The sequence below is a fragment of the Rhipicephalus microplus genome, chromosome X, assembly GCF_043290135.1.
Source record: "Rhipicephalus microplus isolate Deutch F79 chromosome X, USDA_Rmic, whole genome shotgun sequence".
Classification (NCBI taxonomy): Eukaryota; Metazoa; Arthropoda; class Arachnida; order Ixodida; family Ixodidae; genus Rhipicephalus; species Rhipicephalus microplus.
Window position 1 is genome coordinate 219,789,981 of NC_134710.1, and position 19,901 is coordinate 219,809,881.

Consider the following 19,901-nt stretch of genomic DNA (forward strand, 5'->3'; position numbering starts at 1 on the left):
TTCACTGTATTCATGGCACTGCGGCCCAATGCTCGCTAAACCTTTCTAAAACCAAGGAGGTTACGCCCAGCGAGTATAACGTAGCAACCTTTTCCTGTCAGATAGTGCTCAATGTACATGCCAGTGGCTGCTAATGTGAAATGAAAGACAGGAGGATTCAGCTTTTAATTTCTTACGGCTTGCACTTCGTATCTACTTCCCCCCTTTAACCACCTCGAATTCATTCATGGTATATACTAGTTCATTGTATTCATGGCCCTGTGGCTCAACGCTCGCTAAACCTTTCTAAGACTAAGGAGGTTACACCCAGCGAGTATAATGTAGCAACCCTTTCTTGTCCGATAGTGCTCAATGTACATGCCAATGGCTGCTAATGTGGATTGCAGCGTGCGCGTTGACTAAAAGCCGAATGCTCCTGTCTCTCATTCCCCATTAGCAGGCATTGGCATGTACATTGAGCACTATTTTTTATTGTTAAACAACGCACAGAAGAAATCTCTCACCGGCACCACCTCGGAGGTCGAATGTTGTACCTATTTCGGGTACGTGCTACTGATGGTTACGTACTACGAGGGACGCACAAGCCACGCCATAAGGAGCTTCGCCCCTAAAACGAGTCGTCGCACAATGCGAATAGCGTAGCGTATACGAGTGGGCCGTCCAATGCTCCGACCCATTACTAAAGCTTGTTCTTGTTCTATTAACTGTGGCGCACACCCACTTCAGCCATAATTCATCATCGTCGTCAGCCACTGCGTTAACAATTGGCACAAAATTTCTTGCAAGAGTTAGGCGGATACCACGCTTCTCAAAAGAATGACGAAAAATAGCATAGCGAATGCCGGCCTATTACCCCCAAAAATTATTAATAATGCCCTAGAGTGTATCAAGCAAGTGTGCCTGCAGCAGTTACCCAATGAGTGTTTTGAAAAGGCTATGAAAGGCCGCTCTTCTAGCTTTCGCTGTGACTGGGCTGCGCCTTGCGCGCAGGCCTGGCGTTTTTTTTTTTACTTCGAAGGCTTCATAAGTTTCACGTTCAATTTTATTTATTCTTTTGTCAATGACACTGATTTGAAATGCGGGGGGGGGGGGGGCGCAACCACTGCCTTTGCAACGCAGAAGTACGTAAGTTTCGAAATTTTCTTGTCATGCAGCCTTGTCTGCAGTGCACGGTCAGACAGGCCAAGGCTTCAATGGCAGGTTGCTTGAACTGCGCAATCTACTCCCTACAGACACTTGTGAACGCTTACCTCTGCTTTGCAAAGGGTCTGCGCCTTTGAAAAGGGTTCCGGAAGTATATCTGATGTGCGAGGCGTGCGCGCGCGTATATATATATATATATATATATATATATATATATATATATATATATATATATATATATATATATATACTTTTATGTCTGCCTGGTGAAACTGTTTTATGAAGTTTTTCTCGGCTACCGAAAGAGTAAACCCTCCCTATTCAGTTCACTCACTGCACCTCACCTTTTTTTTTGTGTGTGTGTGGTATGCCCCACCCGCTGTCTATATCGACCAGATGACGCTAATGCCATCTCATGAAAGAAAATGTACATTTTTCCTATCAAGGACGGTGACAAAAAAACAGAAATGTCTGGCTGAGTGTCACACCCCTTTCGGGACGCACACAACTCAAACAAGGGTCGTTTCATGAGGAAAGATACATGCACAAGATTGAATACACTATACACATTAGATAGTAACTATATACATGGTGAATTAAATTATACGATTATACAAGCGTAGTAAAGACATATAAGACCATGACAGAAATGTAAATACAGGCTGGAGAAAAGCCCCACCGCAGTGGTATTGTGTTTAAGGTACTCAGCCGCTGTCCCGCAGGTCACGGGATCGAATCCCGGCTGCGGCTGCTGCATTTTTGATGGAGGCGAAAATGCTGGAGGTCGGTGTGCTGACATTTGGGTGCTGGTTAAAGAACCTCAGGTGGTCAAAATTTCCGGAGCCCTCCACTACGGCGTCTCTCATAATCAAATGATGGTTTTGGGACGTTAAGCCCCACATATCAATCAAGGCTGGAGAAAAACAAAGAATTATTCCTGAATCGATGGAAGGTATGCCGCTACGTTTTCTTAAGGATTGCATGGACATTGCTTCTTTTACCATATTTATGATGGTAGTGTGATGATTTAAGAAGTCGGCGATAACGTAAAATTGTATTTGAATATACCCTAATTATTCCGTGTAAAATCTTCGTCATGCATCGTTAACCTAATTTCGTATGTATGTCCCTTCTACAGAAATTGTCGATGAATATGATCCTTACATTACTTTTTATTTGGTGAAAATTGAAATGTTTATCTTTTACAGTATCTGTTGCATTGTTTATATATTCTTCGCTTTGAAAAGTGGCGCGAAGTGAGTTGTATAAGGTACAATTTAAATAACTCGCGAAATACTTGTTTTTCCTGTTGTTGCCCATTCGAGACAATATTTAAATGGGAATGTATCAGGAAATGGGAATGGGGCGAAATGAATTGTGAATGAAGCTACCATAACACGTTTACGTCAAACATCAAATACGAAATCTTGAGCTGTATATATTAGCAGAAAAGGAAGTATCGTTGAAGCTAACCGCGTCATAGAAGCCGACATTGAAGTCGATCTTCTTCCTCTGCCTTCTGTTACAAGGTAGTGGGTAAGACATGTACATACAAAGTGTTTCTTGTGTAACTTTCCTGCTTAGTCATCTGATACGCACAGCCAATTAATGACCTTAATAGTACGCTAACAAAAATTATGAAGTTCGGCTGAAATGAACAGAGGCATTGAAAAATGCGTGCAGTTCTGGTTGGGTTTGAGAAGATGGCTTATCATTGAAGATATTCATAAGTGATTTGGTTGATTTGTGGGGTTTAACGTCCCGAAACCACGCTATGATTGCCCCGCCGCGGTGGTCTAGTGGCTAAGGTATACTTGGCTGCTGAACAGCAGGTCGCGGGTTCGTATCCCGGCTGCGGTGGCTGCATTTCCGATGGAAGCGGAAATGTTTTAGGCCCATGTGCTCAGATTGGGTGCATGTTAAAGAACCCCAGGTGATCAAAATTTTCGGAGCCCTCCACTACGGCGTAAGCACGCTGCTATAGCAGCGTGCTTACGCCGCTGCTATAGAAAGCACGCTGCTATAGCACGCTGCAAAAGAAAGCACGCTGCTATAGCAGCGTGCTTTCTTTTGCACATGAGCGAAGTGTGTACGCTTTTGGTTGTTCGGCACATTCACACCTGGTTCTCTCCGGCAAATTAAACATCGGGAACGCCGCACTTACCAGGCGCTTTCTTCGAGTAGTGGGAGATTAAACTTCATTGAACCAAAGGATTCGGCCACTTACGTCCCAGCGTCCCCACACGACTCTACTGCACTAAGCGTTCATGAGTTCATGTAGTTCAATGACGTGGGCTGCCCGGGCTAGTGGTGATCTTCTCCTTGGCCGGGTCTGTCGAGCGCAGCCGGGTCTCCCATTCCTCCCATGTTGTCAGTGGCTCCGAGCCCAGCGGGGGAGGGTCCAGCGGGCATTCCAAGAAATTGTGGGTAAGGTTAGTGTAGGGGTGGGTGCATTGGACACCCGGCGGGGTTCATGCTCCTGGGTAGACGCGGGAAAGGAAATAGGGGAGGGAAGTGCTCGGTTCTGAAGGCGCCGCCATAAATATTTGGTGAAAGTTGTTCAGAGATCGGTGGGGTGGGGGGGGGGTATCTGGCGTTCGATATATGCTTGATTTATTTCGTTCAACGAATGCATGCGCTTCCTGGAAGAGCCCGACTCCGATTCCGCTGCCTCCCGGATGATGAGACCTCGGGCGTGGTCATTTGCGACTTCATTGCTGGTATTCCCAAAGGGCGCAGGCACCCAGATCAACTCCACATGGCGGGCCGGGTTTTCGGTAGGCGAGCTCACATTGCGGAAAGCGGTCTCGTGGACTCGTCCTCACGCAACATTTGGAATTGCAGTTTTCAGTCGGAAAGAACGTACCGGGCATCAGTGTAAGCTAGGGCAAGCGCGATAGCCACTTTTTCGGAGGATTCCGAGTTGGATGCAGGAGGAGGGTGGAGAGTTGAGACGGGTTGGAGTGTGTGATCGATGACTGCAACTGCCGCGTCGTCGCCCGTGGAAGCTGCATCCATCCTCCTCGGAACCGTAGTATTTGTGGAGACCTTTTGCACGGGCCTTGCTACAGGCCGAATGGCAAGCAGCGTGGGTGTTTCTAGGGAGATGTTTTATGGTGAGCTTTGTGTGTATGTGTGAGGAGACTGGTAGAAGTGTGAAGTCAGCTGCTGTTGTGTGAATGTTGAGGGTGTCAAATATGTGGGGCCTCTATGAGTGCATTAGCACACAGAGCACCACATGCTTCCTTGCTATTTGTCAGTCGTTCCACATACTACGCACACCCGACATCGGGCGTTACCAAGGCAGGGCGAGTAGTGGCCGTATTACTGCATAATATAAGTCTGTTTGTGATGAGGTTATTGTACCACACAGTTCAATTTTGTAATACTTGTGATCTTTCTGTTGGGTCTGAACTAGAGTCTCTCAAAATTACCGAGAGGGGACTCTGACGCTGCGATCATCCAGCACACAATCGGAAGGCCCTATACATTTAAAAGCACAAATTTTGATTATTATTTTTGTCAAAACACCTCCTGCATTAAAATTTCCAAGAAAAAAACAGGCTCCAACCCTCCTCCTCCCTCCCGCTCTGTGCTCTCTACATGTAGGTATCTGTCTTTTTACCGTACCATGCTTCTTACCAGCTGTAACGGTCACAAGAATATTGAAGGTCTGAATGACGGCACTATAGAATTAAGTTTCTGTGTGCTAATGTTAAACAGAGTTTTCAAAAATGAAATATTCAATGCAGCTACTTCAGGTTGCAGATGCACCCTTAGAGTTGCAACCTTGCAGAAGAGAAGATCGCATTTCAAAACCTGGACTCCAGCGCCACTCCATGTTCATGAGTTTTTCATCTCTTCTAGCTTCCATATTTCACCGAACTTCTGCCTTTATTAAACTTGCATTGTTTTCAGTGCATAGAGGGAGAGCCCACTTTATCCTCTCATTTCAGAAGGAAAACCAAGATTAAAGGGAACACACTATCTATTGTAGCGACTGCTGCAGTAGCCGGAACGTTGCTGGCTATTGAAAGCAGAGTACTACGTACTCTGCATTATAAAAAGTTAGAAAAAGCGACGGAACCTCTGACTGTGACCTGCATTTCTGCATCTCTTTACGAAATGTGTATCTATTGTTCTCGTATGTACATTAAGAATACCGCATAGGCACGTCTTATGCAAGGATTAAGCGCAATCGTGCCGAAGTGATGCTCGATTGTTGCTTAAAGAATAAATTTATTCAGTGGGGATCCCGTTACTCTTGCAGGGCGACGATATCTCTGTTTAGCGAGATGCAATACGATTGCTTTTTAAATTTCGTGCAAGAAGCAAGTAATAAATGCGGGGTGTTTTAAGAAATGCCCGATGGTCCTCAAAAGTAAAAAAAAAAAAACATGCGATATTTGCTCGCTGGGTCATTTCATACGCGTCAGTTCATCCACTAAGTTGGTTAGTATTTATCATCAATCACCAAAACTCTTGCGCTAATAAGCAACCACTTTTTAAGATGTCTTCAAGTGTAGCAATCTTTGGAATAGAGCCTATTACTGTGCGTGTATTTGTATATGAATATCCGACATTTTTGGGGCACATTGTATACATCTTAACGCTTGTTTGCGTTTATCATTGCACTCGCTTGGTGGATACAGACACAAAAAAGAGCTCTTATGGACCAAGTATTGTGGTTCCTTCCAATCATTCTGATCATTCTAAGCGTCATTCTAATCACTGGTATTTTAATGTCAGCAATTGGACTATAGCTCAGTGTGCCGTTTTCATTTGTCCATAAGGTTCATTTCGCAGAAATGGCACTGCGTGTCGAAGACCCGACATAACAAAGATTGCTCAATCAACGTAATTTTATCTTCTGTTAATTCATGTTTCCCCCCCCTCCCCTTGTAGAAGGGCAATTTTTTTTTCGGGAAAGAAGTTGATCCTACCAACATACAAGCTCTTTTTGAGGCTGATTACTAAAGTCATCAATTAAAACTTTTATTGAAGAAAGTAAGATAACTTTTCAATTAGTGGAGTCAGGCAGCCGAGTCAAATTGGAGAATGGGAGCGCTTCTCACTAAGACACTATTGACATTTTGAGATTTCCAAAAAGTTTCCACTGGTAACTTAAGCAGAAAGGAAATCTGACGACATTCGCCAATGAAACCGAAATGCGGACGAGCGCAATTGGTGCATTCTTTCGAGACGGCTGAAATAAGCGAGCATCGTTGTACCAACCACCAATCAACTTCGCTTCGTGGATTCGCGGTCTGTGCTTGCCATTACAGCACGCATGTCGCACATACGCGAATGACCCTGTTAATGACTGCAAAATAAAATCGTTGCAATCTTTGTCGGCAATCAGGGAGTCATTCTGGCCGTCCGATTGCACTCCTTCACGTGTCGTTTTTACCAGTGAATTGGGTGTAATTTCATTACTTTGAAACAATTACCAGATGCAGTTTGTTTTTTCGAAATCGCAAAGCGGCAATCTATGGGCTCATCGCAGGAAAAGCTTCAATTTTTCCATTCCGCATGAACAAATATATCCACAAACTATAAAAAATTAAATAATTTTTGCCGCAACATATGTTGGCCACAACAGAAAAATAATTTTGAAGGCATCAAATAAATATTGCATTTGTCTATTCTTGAGGATTTTCGGACGCACAGACTGCATGAGTGGCTCTATTCTTTTAATAATATTACACCGCGAGAAGTTACCGTTTGGAATGCTCACTGTAGTTCATTTTTTTTTGCTGATGATGCATGAACTAGTGGCCACTACCCTTTCACATAACCGATGCCTTTTGAACTATATCGAAAAGAAGGGCAACAGTTGTTGCCGCCCAGGTGCATTCTAGCAGAGCGTCTGCATGGTGCGTAGATACGGCTCAAACATTCTCAAAGTCAAAAGTGCAACAGGGACGCTTGAATAGTGGGAAAACCCTTGCCTTTATTAACTTGCCATGGCAAGCCCGATGCAAAACCCAGCGGCAGACAGCGTGAAATGAAAGAGCCGTTTGAATGACTGCCGCAAGATAAGCAAGAGCTGCTACTGCTGCGACATTTGTCAGTCAAGGGTGCACCGGTTGATGGAAAACAAGACCACTGTGAAGATGGCGAGGAACTCCATGGCTGAGTGTGAGCTTGTACAATCCGTGTAAAAACACTCTGCAAAAAAAAAGGAAAAAAAAAGAGCTCGAGAGCCGTTGGGGAACCCAGGATCAGCATGGCTCGGCGTGATGTGGTGTGTTCAAAACAAGCGACGGCCTCGACCGAACTGGTAACAGACGTTGCCATCGTCGTCACGCTCGATGATGCATTCACACGTGGGCCTGTTTCGGACCGGAGCACCTCTACCGGCTGCTTGGTACGACGCCTGCAAGCACACCAAATCCACAAAGTGATGACTACCTATATACTACTTTAGCTAGAAACATTACATGCACCGTTACATGAAGATGTTTAGCACGCTTTTCGACAGTTTCTGTGTCGTACTGATCCGTCCTTGAGCGCCAACAACGTACTGCAGGAAAGCAAACTTACACAGTGGATCTATCAGCACGCACCGTGCAACGGCGCAAACATGCATATCGCAGAACACTATACAGTTTACATTGACAGTTATGCTGCATTTACCATGCGCAGTATAGTGCCTCATATATATGGGCACGTCTTTCCTATAACTGTGCCAGGGAGCCTAAATTGAAGAGGTATTTTGTGTGGAGTTGGCACTCTGCACACCGGGTTACTGGTGGCGGGGTGCCAAGTGCGTGACATCAAATGCCACTTTTTTTTCAATACCCTGTTCAGGAACTCGTGCAGCGTCTGCGATCAGAGGCACAAAGTTTCGACGACACCTTCTCATACTGCTAGCCACCCTAATGTAAAAATTGCACAACGCTTCCTCGTTTGATACCGCCGGATTCCAGAGGGTTGGTACCGCCGAGTGATTGTACTCTGAACAGTACTGGAGGCAACGTGACGATGCCAACAGTATTGATGTCAATGGTACCACCAGTAATACACAATGTGTCTACTAAATTTTAAGGTTGGCGTCTATATTTGATAATGCAGAAAGAATCGCTCTAATTTGCTGTTAATATTCAGTATGCAACCTTTCTTGACGTATACAGGCATTTGCACGGCTGTACAGTTTCTGGATTTCTGTATGGAGATCTTCTTGATCTGCAGTGTTGAGTTACTTTGTCACAGCTCTCTGGATGTCTGAAATTGAGTTGAAATGTCTCCCGGTCAACGCCATTTTGACTTCGCAAAAAGGAAATAGTCCGCTGGGGTGAATGGTTGAGACCATAGGTCGGCAAAGCTTGTGGAGCTCACTGAGGCTCACTCGTAAAATATATTTTGAGCTTTGGACTCTCTCGGACTGACAATTACAAAAACTTTCCTTAGCCGAACTCACTCGGACTCAAACTCACCAAAACATTACTCACCCGGACTCACGTAGGCTCAGAGTCGGGACTCGATATGAGTCTGAGTGAGTCTGAGTGAGTCGACTCACTAGTCCGTCAGCCTAGAATGCGCTTCTTCGACCGCACTGTCAATTTTCTTTAACACCAATATCTCACGTAATCAGTGTCATTATTGGTTCCGTTTGATGTAATATCTTCGAAAATGAGTTCTGGGTGTTTCCGAGCCGGTAAGGTTATTTTTTGTGAAAGAGATCAGCATAAAATATAACCATCAAGAAATTCTGCGGAAGAGCTGGTGGGGGGGAGGTCAATTCACCCCCTACGCGACTCACCTCTAATTAATCAATATTGAAATGGTGTATAATTGTCGCTGTTTTGGAATATCTGTGAGTATACGGGAGTATAAACGTGAATCCAGATAAGGATGATATTAATGCTGAAGATGATTAGATAGAACCTCAAGTCGGCAAAGAAAAGTGGAACTCACTCAGACTCACTCATAAAATATATTTTGCATTTTGGACTCACTCGGACTCAGACTAGACTCATTAAAATTTTCCTGGGTCGAAATCACTCGGACTCACACTCACCAAATTTTCTTCAACCGTACTCGCTCGACAGTGTCACGAAAATATTGCTCACCCCGACTCACTCAGACTCAGGCTCAGGGCTCGATCTAAGTCTGAGTGAGTTTACTCATGCGTGACTTCGTTGATCTATCGTTAAAACACATCAGCTGTTTCTGCGCCAAAAATCTGTACTTGTAAATGAAAGCGCTTTGTGGCACGGTACATTGTAGTGCAACAAAAGCCAGTGATGCGAATGAACCGTTGCCGGCCGGAGTCGTGGCGTTCTTTGCAGCAAGCGCGATAAAATCTTTCTGTATACGATTCACAATTTGTCCTTCTTGAATAAATTATTTATGTGCAACACATTGTCATCTAAAAAAAATTAACTCCGCAAGCATTGTGAAGTTTTTTTTGGTCGTGGGGAATTTTCACACACCTATGCCACTGATTTTCTTTTGTATAGGAACATCGTATGCATGAAAGATTGATTCAACGCCAGTTATATATTTTTAAAACCATTCTTGGGGACTTTGTGACTGTTGAATCCACTCCTGACACGAAGATAAGGGGTCTTCTTTTTGATCTGTTGTCAAACATTTAGGCACAAGTTTGAAACAAATCTTCTAAATGTCTCGTTCCACCATCATCCTGACAGTGTCCTTGCTAAAGCTTAGGTCCTGCGTTATCATTCTCAGGTAATGAAAGTCATTTTCGGACACCTTTTCTTACTTTTTTGCAACATTTTCAGCAGTTATAATGGTCACCAGAGGGCCAGGTCTGAGAATGTCCTAGCTGACCACTTTCCAACCCTTGCGAAGCTGTCAATGTCTTGAAAAAAATGTTCGTTCGAGAAAGAGCGTCAGTCGTGTAAGTAGTTTCAATCATTTGCCCGTTGCTTACGTGGCCGTTTCGCAGAATTTCGCGGCTACTCTCTGCTCTACTTTGCTATCCATGACGAACAGACGAAACACCGTTCGCTGAAATCATTGCAGCTCACAAAATTCACACCACAATTTCGTGAATTTCTCACACAATGCACAACATACTCGCCACTAAGGATCTGCAGCAAAAACAGCGTGGTCCCATGGTTTACTTCGCAGTGTCGCGAGTCTCGAAAAGGTATACACACAGTATATCATGGCACTATAGAGATGCGAAGTCGATGTTAGCGTGAAATCGACGTTAGTTCCCGAATAATTATAAATGCGTAAAAAAGTTAAAACTGTGGCAAAATAAATTGTATACGCCACAATAACAGGTGAAATCGGGTTTATTACCCGCAGTCTTCGAAATAGCAATGTGCCCGTGGCTGCATTGATTTCTGCGAGCTCATGAAAAGCCGCGGATTACCTCTCCATAAACGGCGGTTTTCCGAAGTAGCAGGAGGCTATTTTTCGCACCACCACGGCTCCACGAACACAGTGTCGATACGTAATTTATATACAAGTCACAGGCTCATTACCAAGCATCGAAGCACGTATTATTAGCCGGTTTGAAGCGTTATTTTTTTTTTGTGTGTGGACTGCGCCGTGGCGCCGGTAGTATAATTTAGAGAAGTAGCTCAAGAAGCTCATTCTTGAGCTTCTTGAGCTACTTGTTACGATAGCGCTGCTCCAAAGTTATTTCGGGCCAGCTCGAAGCTGGCCCGAAATAACTTTAGAGCTGCGCTATCGCGTTACGGGGATAGCAGCGCAAAATATGTTACCACTCGTGGTTTGTTTGGAGTTAATTGTGCTTCATCAAATTTTCGTGGTTTTCGGCATGGTATGAACGTGTCTACCAAAAATTGCATGCCCCATCTGCCCCAGTTTGGGGTAGTGGCAGGGGTCAGCACGAGCGCAGTGCAATGCCCGCGCCTCTCCCTGGGGGCACCGCCATCTTGACCACGGTCACCCCGACACCAGGTAAGTAAAATCAGGTGTAATAGTCACTGCTAAAAATGGAAGCGAGCGGGAGGGGTCAGAAAAAATACCGGAGCCTCGAATTTGAATTCCTTTACTCCAAGCGGTGAAATAGTCATGCATAATGATCATTTCAAGCGAGGAAAACAAATTTCCGAAGCCCTCCACTGCAGCGTCTCTCATAATCATATGGTAGTTTTGGGACGTTAAAACCCACGTATAAATTATATATACGATGAGTTTATGACGCATGCTTGAAGGTGGAAAAATGCGAAAAATGGGTGAAGTCCGAGTGATAAGACAGCAGAAACGCGTTCTCGTCGCGTTTTGGTTGGGTATACGTATACGTACAGGACATTGGTTGTCGGGTGCGAGAGCATTTCAGAGCTTCGGTGACAAATTGCACGCGCAGTTTTAATCCCGGGAAGCAGCTATTCCGCAAAAAACTGAAGTTTAAAATTTTCAGTACCATGATTTTCTATTTTTTTCCCAACCATAACAGCTGCAGTTGACATACTTAAGTTTTTTCAACAGTAAAAATGCGGCCGCTTTACTTCAAGGAAGTGTTCAAGCAATGGAGCAGTGTCTAGCAGCTGTGCGATGATTCAAGGCCACTTTTACATTGATTGTGGTAGGTGGCTCGAATAATAAAAAATTGATTGATATATGGGGTTCAACTTCCCAAAACCACCATATGATTATGAGAGACGCCGTAATGCAGGGTTCTGGAAACTTCGACCACCTGGGGTTCTTTAACGTGCACCCAAGTCTGAGTACACGGGCCTACAACATTTCCGCCTCCATCGGAAATGCAGCACCGCAGCCGGGACTCGATACCGCGACTTGCAGGTCAGTAGCCGAGTACTTAGACACTAGACCACCGCAGTGGGACGAACGTTGAAAAAGTAGACGCATGACAATATAAACAAATGATTGATTGATAATGTAGGATTTAACGTCCCAAAACCACCATATGATTATGAGAGACGCCGTAGTGGAGGGCTCCGGAAATTTCGGCCACCTGGGGTTCTTTAACATGCACCCGAATCTGAGACAATATAAACAAATACATGGCTTCTCCCGGTCGTGTATTTTGCGGCGTGTTGTTGTGAAAATGGAGGCTGCATAACCTAACCTGAATGTTAGGCACCTGTACCCGCCATGGTGGCCTATAGTGCCCGACTGCTGACCCGCAGGTGTGGAGAGTGAATCCCAGCCGCGGCGGCCGCATTTTCGATGGCGGCAAAAATGCTTGAGGCTTGTGTACTTAGATTTAAGTGCACGTTAAAGAACCGCAGGTGTTCAAAATTTGCGGAGCCTTCTACTGCGGCGTCTCATAATCTTATCTATTATAGAACGGTTTTGGGACGTCGAACCCCGTAAAGCAATTATGCAAATGTGGTGAAGTGCACATGCGATGCAGGACTTGGGCCTGAAAGCAACTGCATGCGCGTTGACCTTGTTACAGAGGGCACGAACCTCAGATATCGGTTGCTTCCACCTTGTGCACACAACTTAGGCTCTTAACTGCACAAAGAATGACATTTTTCAGCGACTAACTGGCCTCCTGTGTTGCTAGCACGCATTCTGCGTAGCACAAATATTGATTGATATGTAGGGTTTAACGCTCCAAAACCACCATATGATTATGAAAGGCGCCCTAGTGGAGGGCTCCGGAAATTTCGACCACCTGAGGTTCTTTAACGTGCGACCAAATCTGAGCACATGGGCCCACAGCATTTTCGCCTCCATCGAAAATGCAGTCGCCGCAGCCGGGATTTGATCCCATGACCTGCGGGTCAGCAGCCGAGCACCTTAGCCACTAGACCACCGCGGCGGGGCCGTAGCACAAATATCAAGGCGTTTGAAGAAATAAGCCCGAAAAATTCTTAAGAATGAGGAAAACTCGATATTTCCTCGCTACCTTCTTACCTACTTTTTCTACGACGGTCGATATATTGAGAATACTAATGCATCATTGAAGTATACACTAATTGTAAAGTATTAAAAGTATTACTGTAACTAGAATAATGTATTGCCCCGCCACGGTGGTCTAGTGGCTAAGGTACTCGGCTGCTGACCCGCAGGTCGCGGGATTAAATCCCGGCTGTGGCGGCTGCATTTCCGATGGAGGCGGAAATGTTGTAGGCCCGTGTGCTCAGATTTGGGTGCACGTTAAAGAACCCCAGGTGGTCGAAATTTCCGGAGCCCTCCACTACGGCGTCTCTCATAATCATGTAGTGGTTTTGGGACGTTAAACCCCACAAATCAATCAATCATAGAATAATGTATTCAACTGCCATACTTAATCGCATATTCATTTGAACATGCATAAGCCGCCTGCCCCACCGCGGTGGTCTAGTGGCTAAGGTACTTGGCTGCTGACCCGCAGGTCGAGGGATCAAATCCTGGCTAAGTTAGCTACGATATATATATATATATATATATATATATATATATATATATATATATATATATATATATATATATATAACGTAGCTTGTTTGGGAAACACACAAAGTTAATCTGCAAATCGCACTGCTGGTGCGGAGCTGGGCGGCCTCCCATTTCTTTTGTGCAGTACTCTTTGTTTTTCTTTCTTTTCATTGGCTCGCTATCTCAATTTTCTGCTTGCTTCCTCCTTCTCTTTCTGCATTTCTTTGTTTCCATTTCTTTCTTTCTCATTCTTTACAAGCTATGCTTCCATGTCTCACCTCTTCCTTTACCTTCCCCTCATTCGCACATTTCTCATGATAACTGCTTGCCTTTCCTGCGCCAATTCTATGCGATAATACGCAAGGATTTATATGCTCGCTTCTGGCCATAGGCATGCGCAGGGTTCTACTTCAGTGGAGAAAAAGCTTCGCCCCTGAGCCCCCCCCCCCCCTCCCAGCTCTTAGGTGAATGAGAACGTTAGTCTTCGAATCTTGGCTACAGGGGTTTGAATCCTGCCGCCTCATGATTTGTTTCGCCAAGATTTTCTCTCTTTCTATCCATCTATTGCCTTCTCTTTCTCGCCCTCCCTTGCTTTAAGCCGGATAAATTGGTGCACATGTTTTGGGAGCCAAGAAAAACATGAAAAGGGCGAATAAGATGACGAGAAGAGTGCGCACCGGTGCATGATGATGAGCGTTTTGGGTCACAACAGAAATTATTGTACGAGCAAAAACAGCTAGCTTCTCTATTGGAAGAAGCAAGTATTCAATCTGTGATTCACTCTAAGAATGAAAGGATTCTAAGCGTTGTGGTAAAAGTATAGGGATAAATAATGCTAGGCGGCTGTGTGGCGCGTTCGTTTGACCCCCTGAGACGGGGCGTCCGACCAGTGTTTCAGCGGATGAGTGAGATGAAGTGCTGTGCAGGACGGCAGCTGAGTATACGACGTCATGCTTGCTTGTGTTAGAACGAAAGCAGACAAACAAGTGGAATTTGTGCGCCATTTGCATCTGAACCAACTGGGTCACGCTTGGGGGAAACGAGATTTGGGCTGTGGAGCCGCTTGGTGTGGTTCATTGTTTGACCGAGTGCCGCACCGCACCTATCGAGTGCTTCAACTCTCAGGCGTACAGCTTCTGTAATGCTTTCGTTGACGTGGCCGCATTCTGGACACCCTGAAAATTCCAGGCTCTCTAATGAGGAGTACATTAATGCTGCATTTAGATGTAAAATATCCAATAACTCCAGTTGGTCGATATCTGGATGACCCATCTATTGAGGGTCATGAGTTTTTTTTTTTCTGGTACATTGCATAGAAACAGCTTAACTCGATCTGACACATGGACAGATGTGAGCTAGCACCACGAGAGACAGATTCGCACATGCAAAAGACTGAAATGCGTAAGAAGGCTTCTGCGCAAGTAATATAACAGTTATATTTGAATTATATTTATATCCGTGTTATGTAATTGGTCCGAGCAATGCTCTGGCCTGTTTATCTTGCCGTTATGATTGGTTGATGGTGAAAACAGATGCAGGAAAAATGACTTATTCCAGCAATCTGGCCACTCCGCGTATCATTGCCAATGCTGCATAATAAAAATATGAGGTGCCTGATGTCCAATGTATTATACGTTACCGCCGAAGCAAACTTGGGCAAGAACACACGACTTAGATTTTTAAGGCCAACCAAACGCTTGTGTTGTACTTTTCAGTTTCTTTCTTGATTTTAAAAACTAATAGCGCTGCCAGCTTTACACCATTTGCTTTTTTCATCACCTTACACTTTGTTGATTGATTGATTGATTGATATGTGGGGTTTAACGTCCCAAAACCACCATATGATTATGAGAGACGCCGTAGTGGAGGGCTGCAGAAATTTCGACCACCTGGGGTTCTTTAACGTGTGCGCGAATTGAGCACACGGGCCTACAGAATTTTCGCCTCCATCGAAAATAAAAATACAGCCACCGCAGCCGGAATTCGATCTCGCGACCTGCGGGTCAGCAGCCAAGTACTTTAGCCACTAGACCACCGCGACGAGGCACCTTACACACGTCGATGAATGCACAAAAAGTGGAGCGAAGCTTAGTTGTGTGGTGCCTGCGGAGTGAGTGAGGAACATTAGAAGATTAGGATTGCTTCTACGCTTCCGATTGGATTGCTTCTCCTTATTTACTTTGTGGTGGCTTGCAACAAGGCGTTAATCAGTTAAATGGACACATAAAGACACAGGGTGAGGGAAGAAACCTACTTTGTTTTGTTTGCGATTCGGAAAGGGCGTCCCATTATGCATGTTTTCCACATTCAGGCTTTTTCTTAAATAGTATTGTTTTTTGTGTGGCTGAAAATCAGTCTTTTCAAAAGCGAGTAGTGAGGAAACACGTATCCTATAGGGCGAACTCTCTGTATGCACTCCGTGCTTGGAGTTCACTTTTCTTCAAAAAAAAAAAAAACTTAATGTAGGAAAGCCAGAATTTTCGTCTACAGTCAGTGAGATTGTTGGGTAACCTCAAGAGCAGTCTGAAGACGCTTGGTGCCTTTGTATTCGTACTTTGTCTTCGGAGCACATAGGTTCCAACAATTAAAGCTCTTAGCTTCAAAACGCCTTGTGCGATGATGTTTATTAGAACAGAGGAGTCGCAACGAGGTCGCGACGGAAAATGGGCGAACAGCAAGTCTGGCAAAGGCGGCACAGGTTCTCGCGCAATCAGAGCACGGGCCTTTCGTCGTCTTCCGAAGGCGCATACGCGTTGGTGCGTATGCTCCACTACAATACCCCCGGGGTGAAGGGTAGCCATCCTGGCGACTCAGGGAGTAGGCACAATGAGGGGGTCGTAGTAGGGCTTGAGACGGTCGACGTGTACGGTCTCGCGTCCTCGACGGCGCAAATCTGGTGATTGTGTTAATGGCTCGATGACGTAATTCACCGGGGAGGTCGAGTCAATGACACGGTAGGGACCATGGTACCGGGCCAGAAGTTTAGAAGACAGGCCAGGAACGTGCGGGGGCACCCAAAGCCACACAAGGGAGCCAGCACGAAATGTAGGAGCTATGCGGTGAGCGTCGTCGTGTCGAGTTTTTTGTAGGCCTTGAGCCTCACTTGTCAGAGACCGAGCCAACTGACGGCAGTCTTCAGCGTATCTGGCGACTTCCGAAAGCGGGGAGCACTCAGATGCATCAGGGCGATACGGTAGTATAGTATCGAGTGGGTGGGAAGGTTCGCGGCCGTACAATAGAAAGAACGGGGAAAAACCGGTAGTCGCTTGCGTCGCGGTGTTATAAACGAAGGTAACAAAGGGCAATACAGCGTCCCAGTTAGTGTGGTCGGAGGAGGTGTACATCCTCAGCATGTCGCCAAGTGTGCGGTTGAACCGCTCAGTAAGACCATTTGTCTGTGGATGGTATGCGGTAGATTTCCGGTGGATAATGTTGCATTCCGCGAGGATAGCTTGGATGACCTCCGACAGGAACACTCGACCCCTATCACTGAGTAATTCCCGCGGAGCACCATGACGTAGAATGAAGCTGCGGAGAATGAAGAGTGCAACTTCGTGGGCGGTCGCTGCCGGTAGAGCTGCAGTCTCAGCGTAGCGTGTCAGATGATCGACTCCGACAATAATCCACCAGTTTCCAGAGATACTATATGGGAGGGGGCCATAGAGGTCTATACCCACGCGGTCGAATGGGCGAGCCGGGCACGGGAGTGGCTGTAACATGCCAGTAAGGTGCCGCGGAGGTGTCTTGTTCTGTTGGCAAGTGGTGCAAGACTGAACGTATTTCTGCACAAAGCGATACATTCCTCGCCAGTAATAGCGTTGGCGCAGCCTTTCGTAGGTTTTCAGGACACCTGCGTGAGCACTTTGGGGATCTGCATGGAAATTCATGCAGATGTCAGAGCGCATATGAGTTGGGACAGCAAGGAGCCACTTCCGACCACCAGGCATGTAGTTACGGCGGTACAGAATGTTGTCTCGTAAGGAAAAGTGGGCTGCTTGCCGGCGTAGCGCTCTCGTGGAAGGGACAGCAGACGGATCGGTAAGGTAGTCGACTAACAAGGCAAGGTGTGGGTCTTTACGCTGCTCCGAAAGCATGTCAGTCGTGTCGAGCGGTGACAAGGTGGTAAAAGGGGGAGATAGAGAAGCCACATCAGGTGTTAATGGCGATCGCGAAAGTGCATCGGCATCTGCATGCTTGCGACCGGAACGATATACGACACGGATGTCGTATTCTTGCAATCGAAGTGCCCAACGCCCCAGGCGTCCGGACGGGTCTTTCAAGGTGGACAGCCAACATAGAGCGTGGTGGTCTGTGACCACGTCGAAAGGACGGCCGTAAAGGTACGGGCGAAACTTCGTCAACGCCCAGATTATGGCCAAACACTCCTTCTCTGTCACGGAGTAATTCAATTCAGCCTTTTTGAGAGCGCGACTTGCATAGGCGACTACGTATTCAGCTTGGGTGCCTTTCCGTTGTGCCAAAACTGCACCAAGACCGATGCCACTTGCATCGGTGTGAATTTCTGTGGCCGCAGCAGGGTCGAAGTGACGAAGAATAGGTGGTGAGGTCAGCAGGCGGCGGAGCTGGCGAAATGCGTCGTCACATGCAGGTGACCATGCAGATATGCCTTTGCTGTTGGAAAGCAGACTCGTGAGAGGTGCGATGATGGACGCGAAGTTGCGCACGAAGCGACGAAAGTAGGAGCAGAGACCGACGAAACTTCTTAGAGCTTTCAGTGATGTGGGCAACGGAAAGTCAGCGACAGCTCGAAGCTTATCGGGATCCGGAAGAACACCGTCTCTGGTGATGACATGTCCCAAGATGGTTAGTTTTCGTGCTGCGGAGTGGCACTTCTTGGAGTTAAGTTGTAGGCCTGCAGAAGTTAGACACGTCAGAATCTCGTGGAGGCGAGCAAGATGTGTCGGGAAATCAGATGAAAAGACTACGATGTCGTCCAGGTAACATAAGCAGGTTTTCCACTTGTGGGCACGCAAGATGGTGTCGATCATGCGCTCAAATGTGGCAGGCGCGTTGCAGAGCCCAAATGGCATGACTTTGAACTCATATGGGCCATCCGGCGTTACAAAGGCTGTTTTAGGGCGATCACATTCAGCCATTGGCACCTGCCAATACCCACAACGCAGATCTAAAGATGTAAAGTACTCGGCGCCTTGTAAACAGTCAAGAGCATCGTCTATTCGTGGTAGCGGGTAGACATCTTTTTTCGTAATATTGTTTAAGCGGCGATAGTCCACGCAAAATCGTACGGTGCCATCTTTTTTCTTGACCAGAACCACAGGTGATGACCAAGCGCTTTGAGAAGGCTGTATGACTCCACGTTTAAGCATGTCATCTACTTGCTCCGTAATGACGCGGCGCTCTTCGGCGGAAACGCGGTAAGGACGCTGTCGCAGAGGCGAATGTGAGCCGGTGTCAATAGTATGAGCGATAGTCGTGGTGCGGCCCAAAGCAGGTTCTTGAAAGTCGAAAGAAGAACGAAACTTGTTAAGGAGAGCAACAAGTTGGCGGCGATGCGAGAGGGGAAGGTCTGCGTCAATAGCATTGTCGAAGGCTGACGAACTTGATGGCTCAGACGCATGAGTGATTGCAGCAATGTGACATGGCGTTTCGTCGGGAAGAATAATATCATCGATATGGTCGACAGGTTGCACATATCCTAACGTTTCACCACGAAGTAAGCCAATGGGGTAGTTGCAGTGGTTGGTGACCAGCATTACGGTTAAACCAGACGCAATTGTAAGAACAGCAAATGGGAGAACGATGCCCTTGCGTTCAGTAAAAACCGGAGATGGCGTAAACACCACCGTGCCGTCAGGTTGCGCCAGACATGAAAGGCTAATAGGGACCGAAGCTTCAGGAGGCAAGGTGATGTCGTCATCAGCGATGACTTTGCAGAGCAGAGGAGAGCGGTCGGGTGGTGGAAATTCACATGTTGGCACAAGGGACACTTCGGCACGGGAACAATCGATGATAGCTTCATGACGTGATAAGAAATCCCAACCCAGAATAAGGTCATGAGAGCAAGATGGTAGAACAAAAAACTGTACGACGTACAAAACGTCTCGGATGACGACGCGCGCCGTACACACAGCCGAGAGATGAATGCGTTGCGCGCTAGCCGTGGACAGCACCAAGCCACTGAGAGATGTGGTCACTTTCTTCAGTTTCCTACAAAAGTTTGCGTTCATCACAGAAACGGCGGCCCCGGTATCAATTAACGCTAATGTGGCGACTCCCTCAACATCGACATCAACAACATTTTGCGGCGAAAATGGAGGCCTTGGGAATTGCGCACAAGTTGCAGTTCTTGCCTCCGGAACTGCACTGATTAGTTTCCCTCCTCAAGAGGTGGTCGACGACGCATAGGCGATGGCGATCGGCGACGAGGTGATGGGAAA

At 46.3% G+C, this 19,901-nt stretch overlaps 1 protein-coding gene and 1 pseudogene across 1 annotated transcript in view; both read right to left on the reverse strand.

The window, feature by feature from the left end:
* Positions 1-7,015: 7,015 nt before the first annotated feature.
* Positions 7,016-19,901, reverse strand: part of LOC142775992 (uncharacterized) — a 99,241-nt gene continuing 86,355 nt past the window's right edge. The window contains exon 11 of the mRNA XM_075878675.1: positions 7,016-7,522. Coding sequence (XP_075734790.1) covers positions 7,397-7,522 — 126 coding nt within the window. The 3' untranslated portion in view covers positions 7,016-7,396. The remainder of the gene's footprint in view (positions 7,523-19,901) is intronic.
* LOC119187735 (U1 spliceosomal RNA) lies at positions 10,905-11,057 on the reverse strand (annotated as a pseudogene).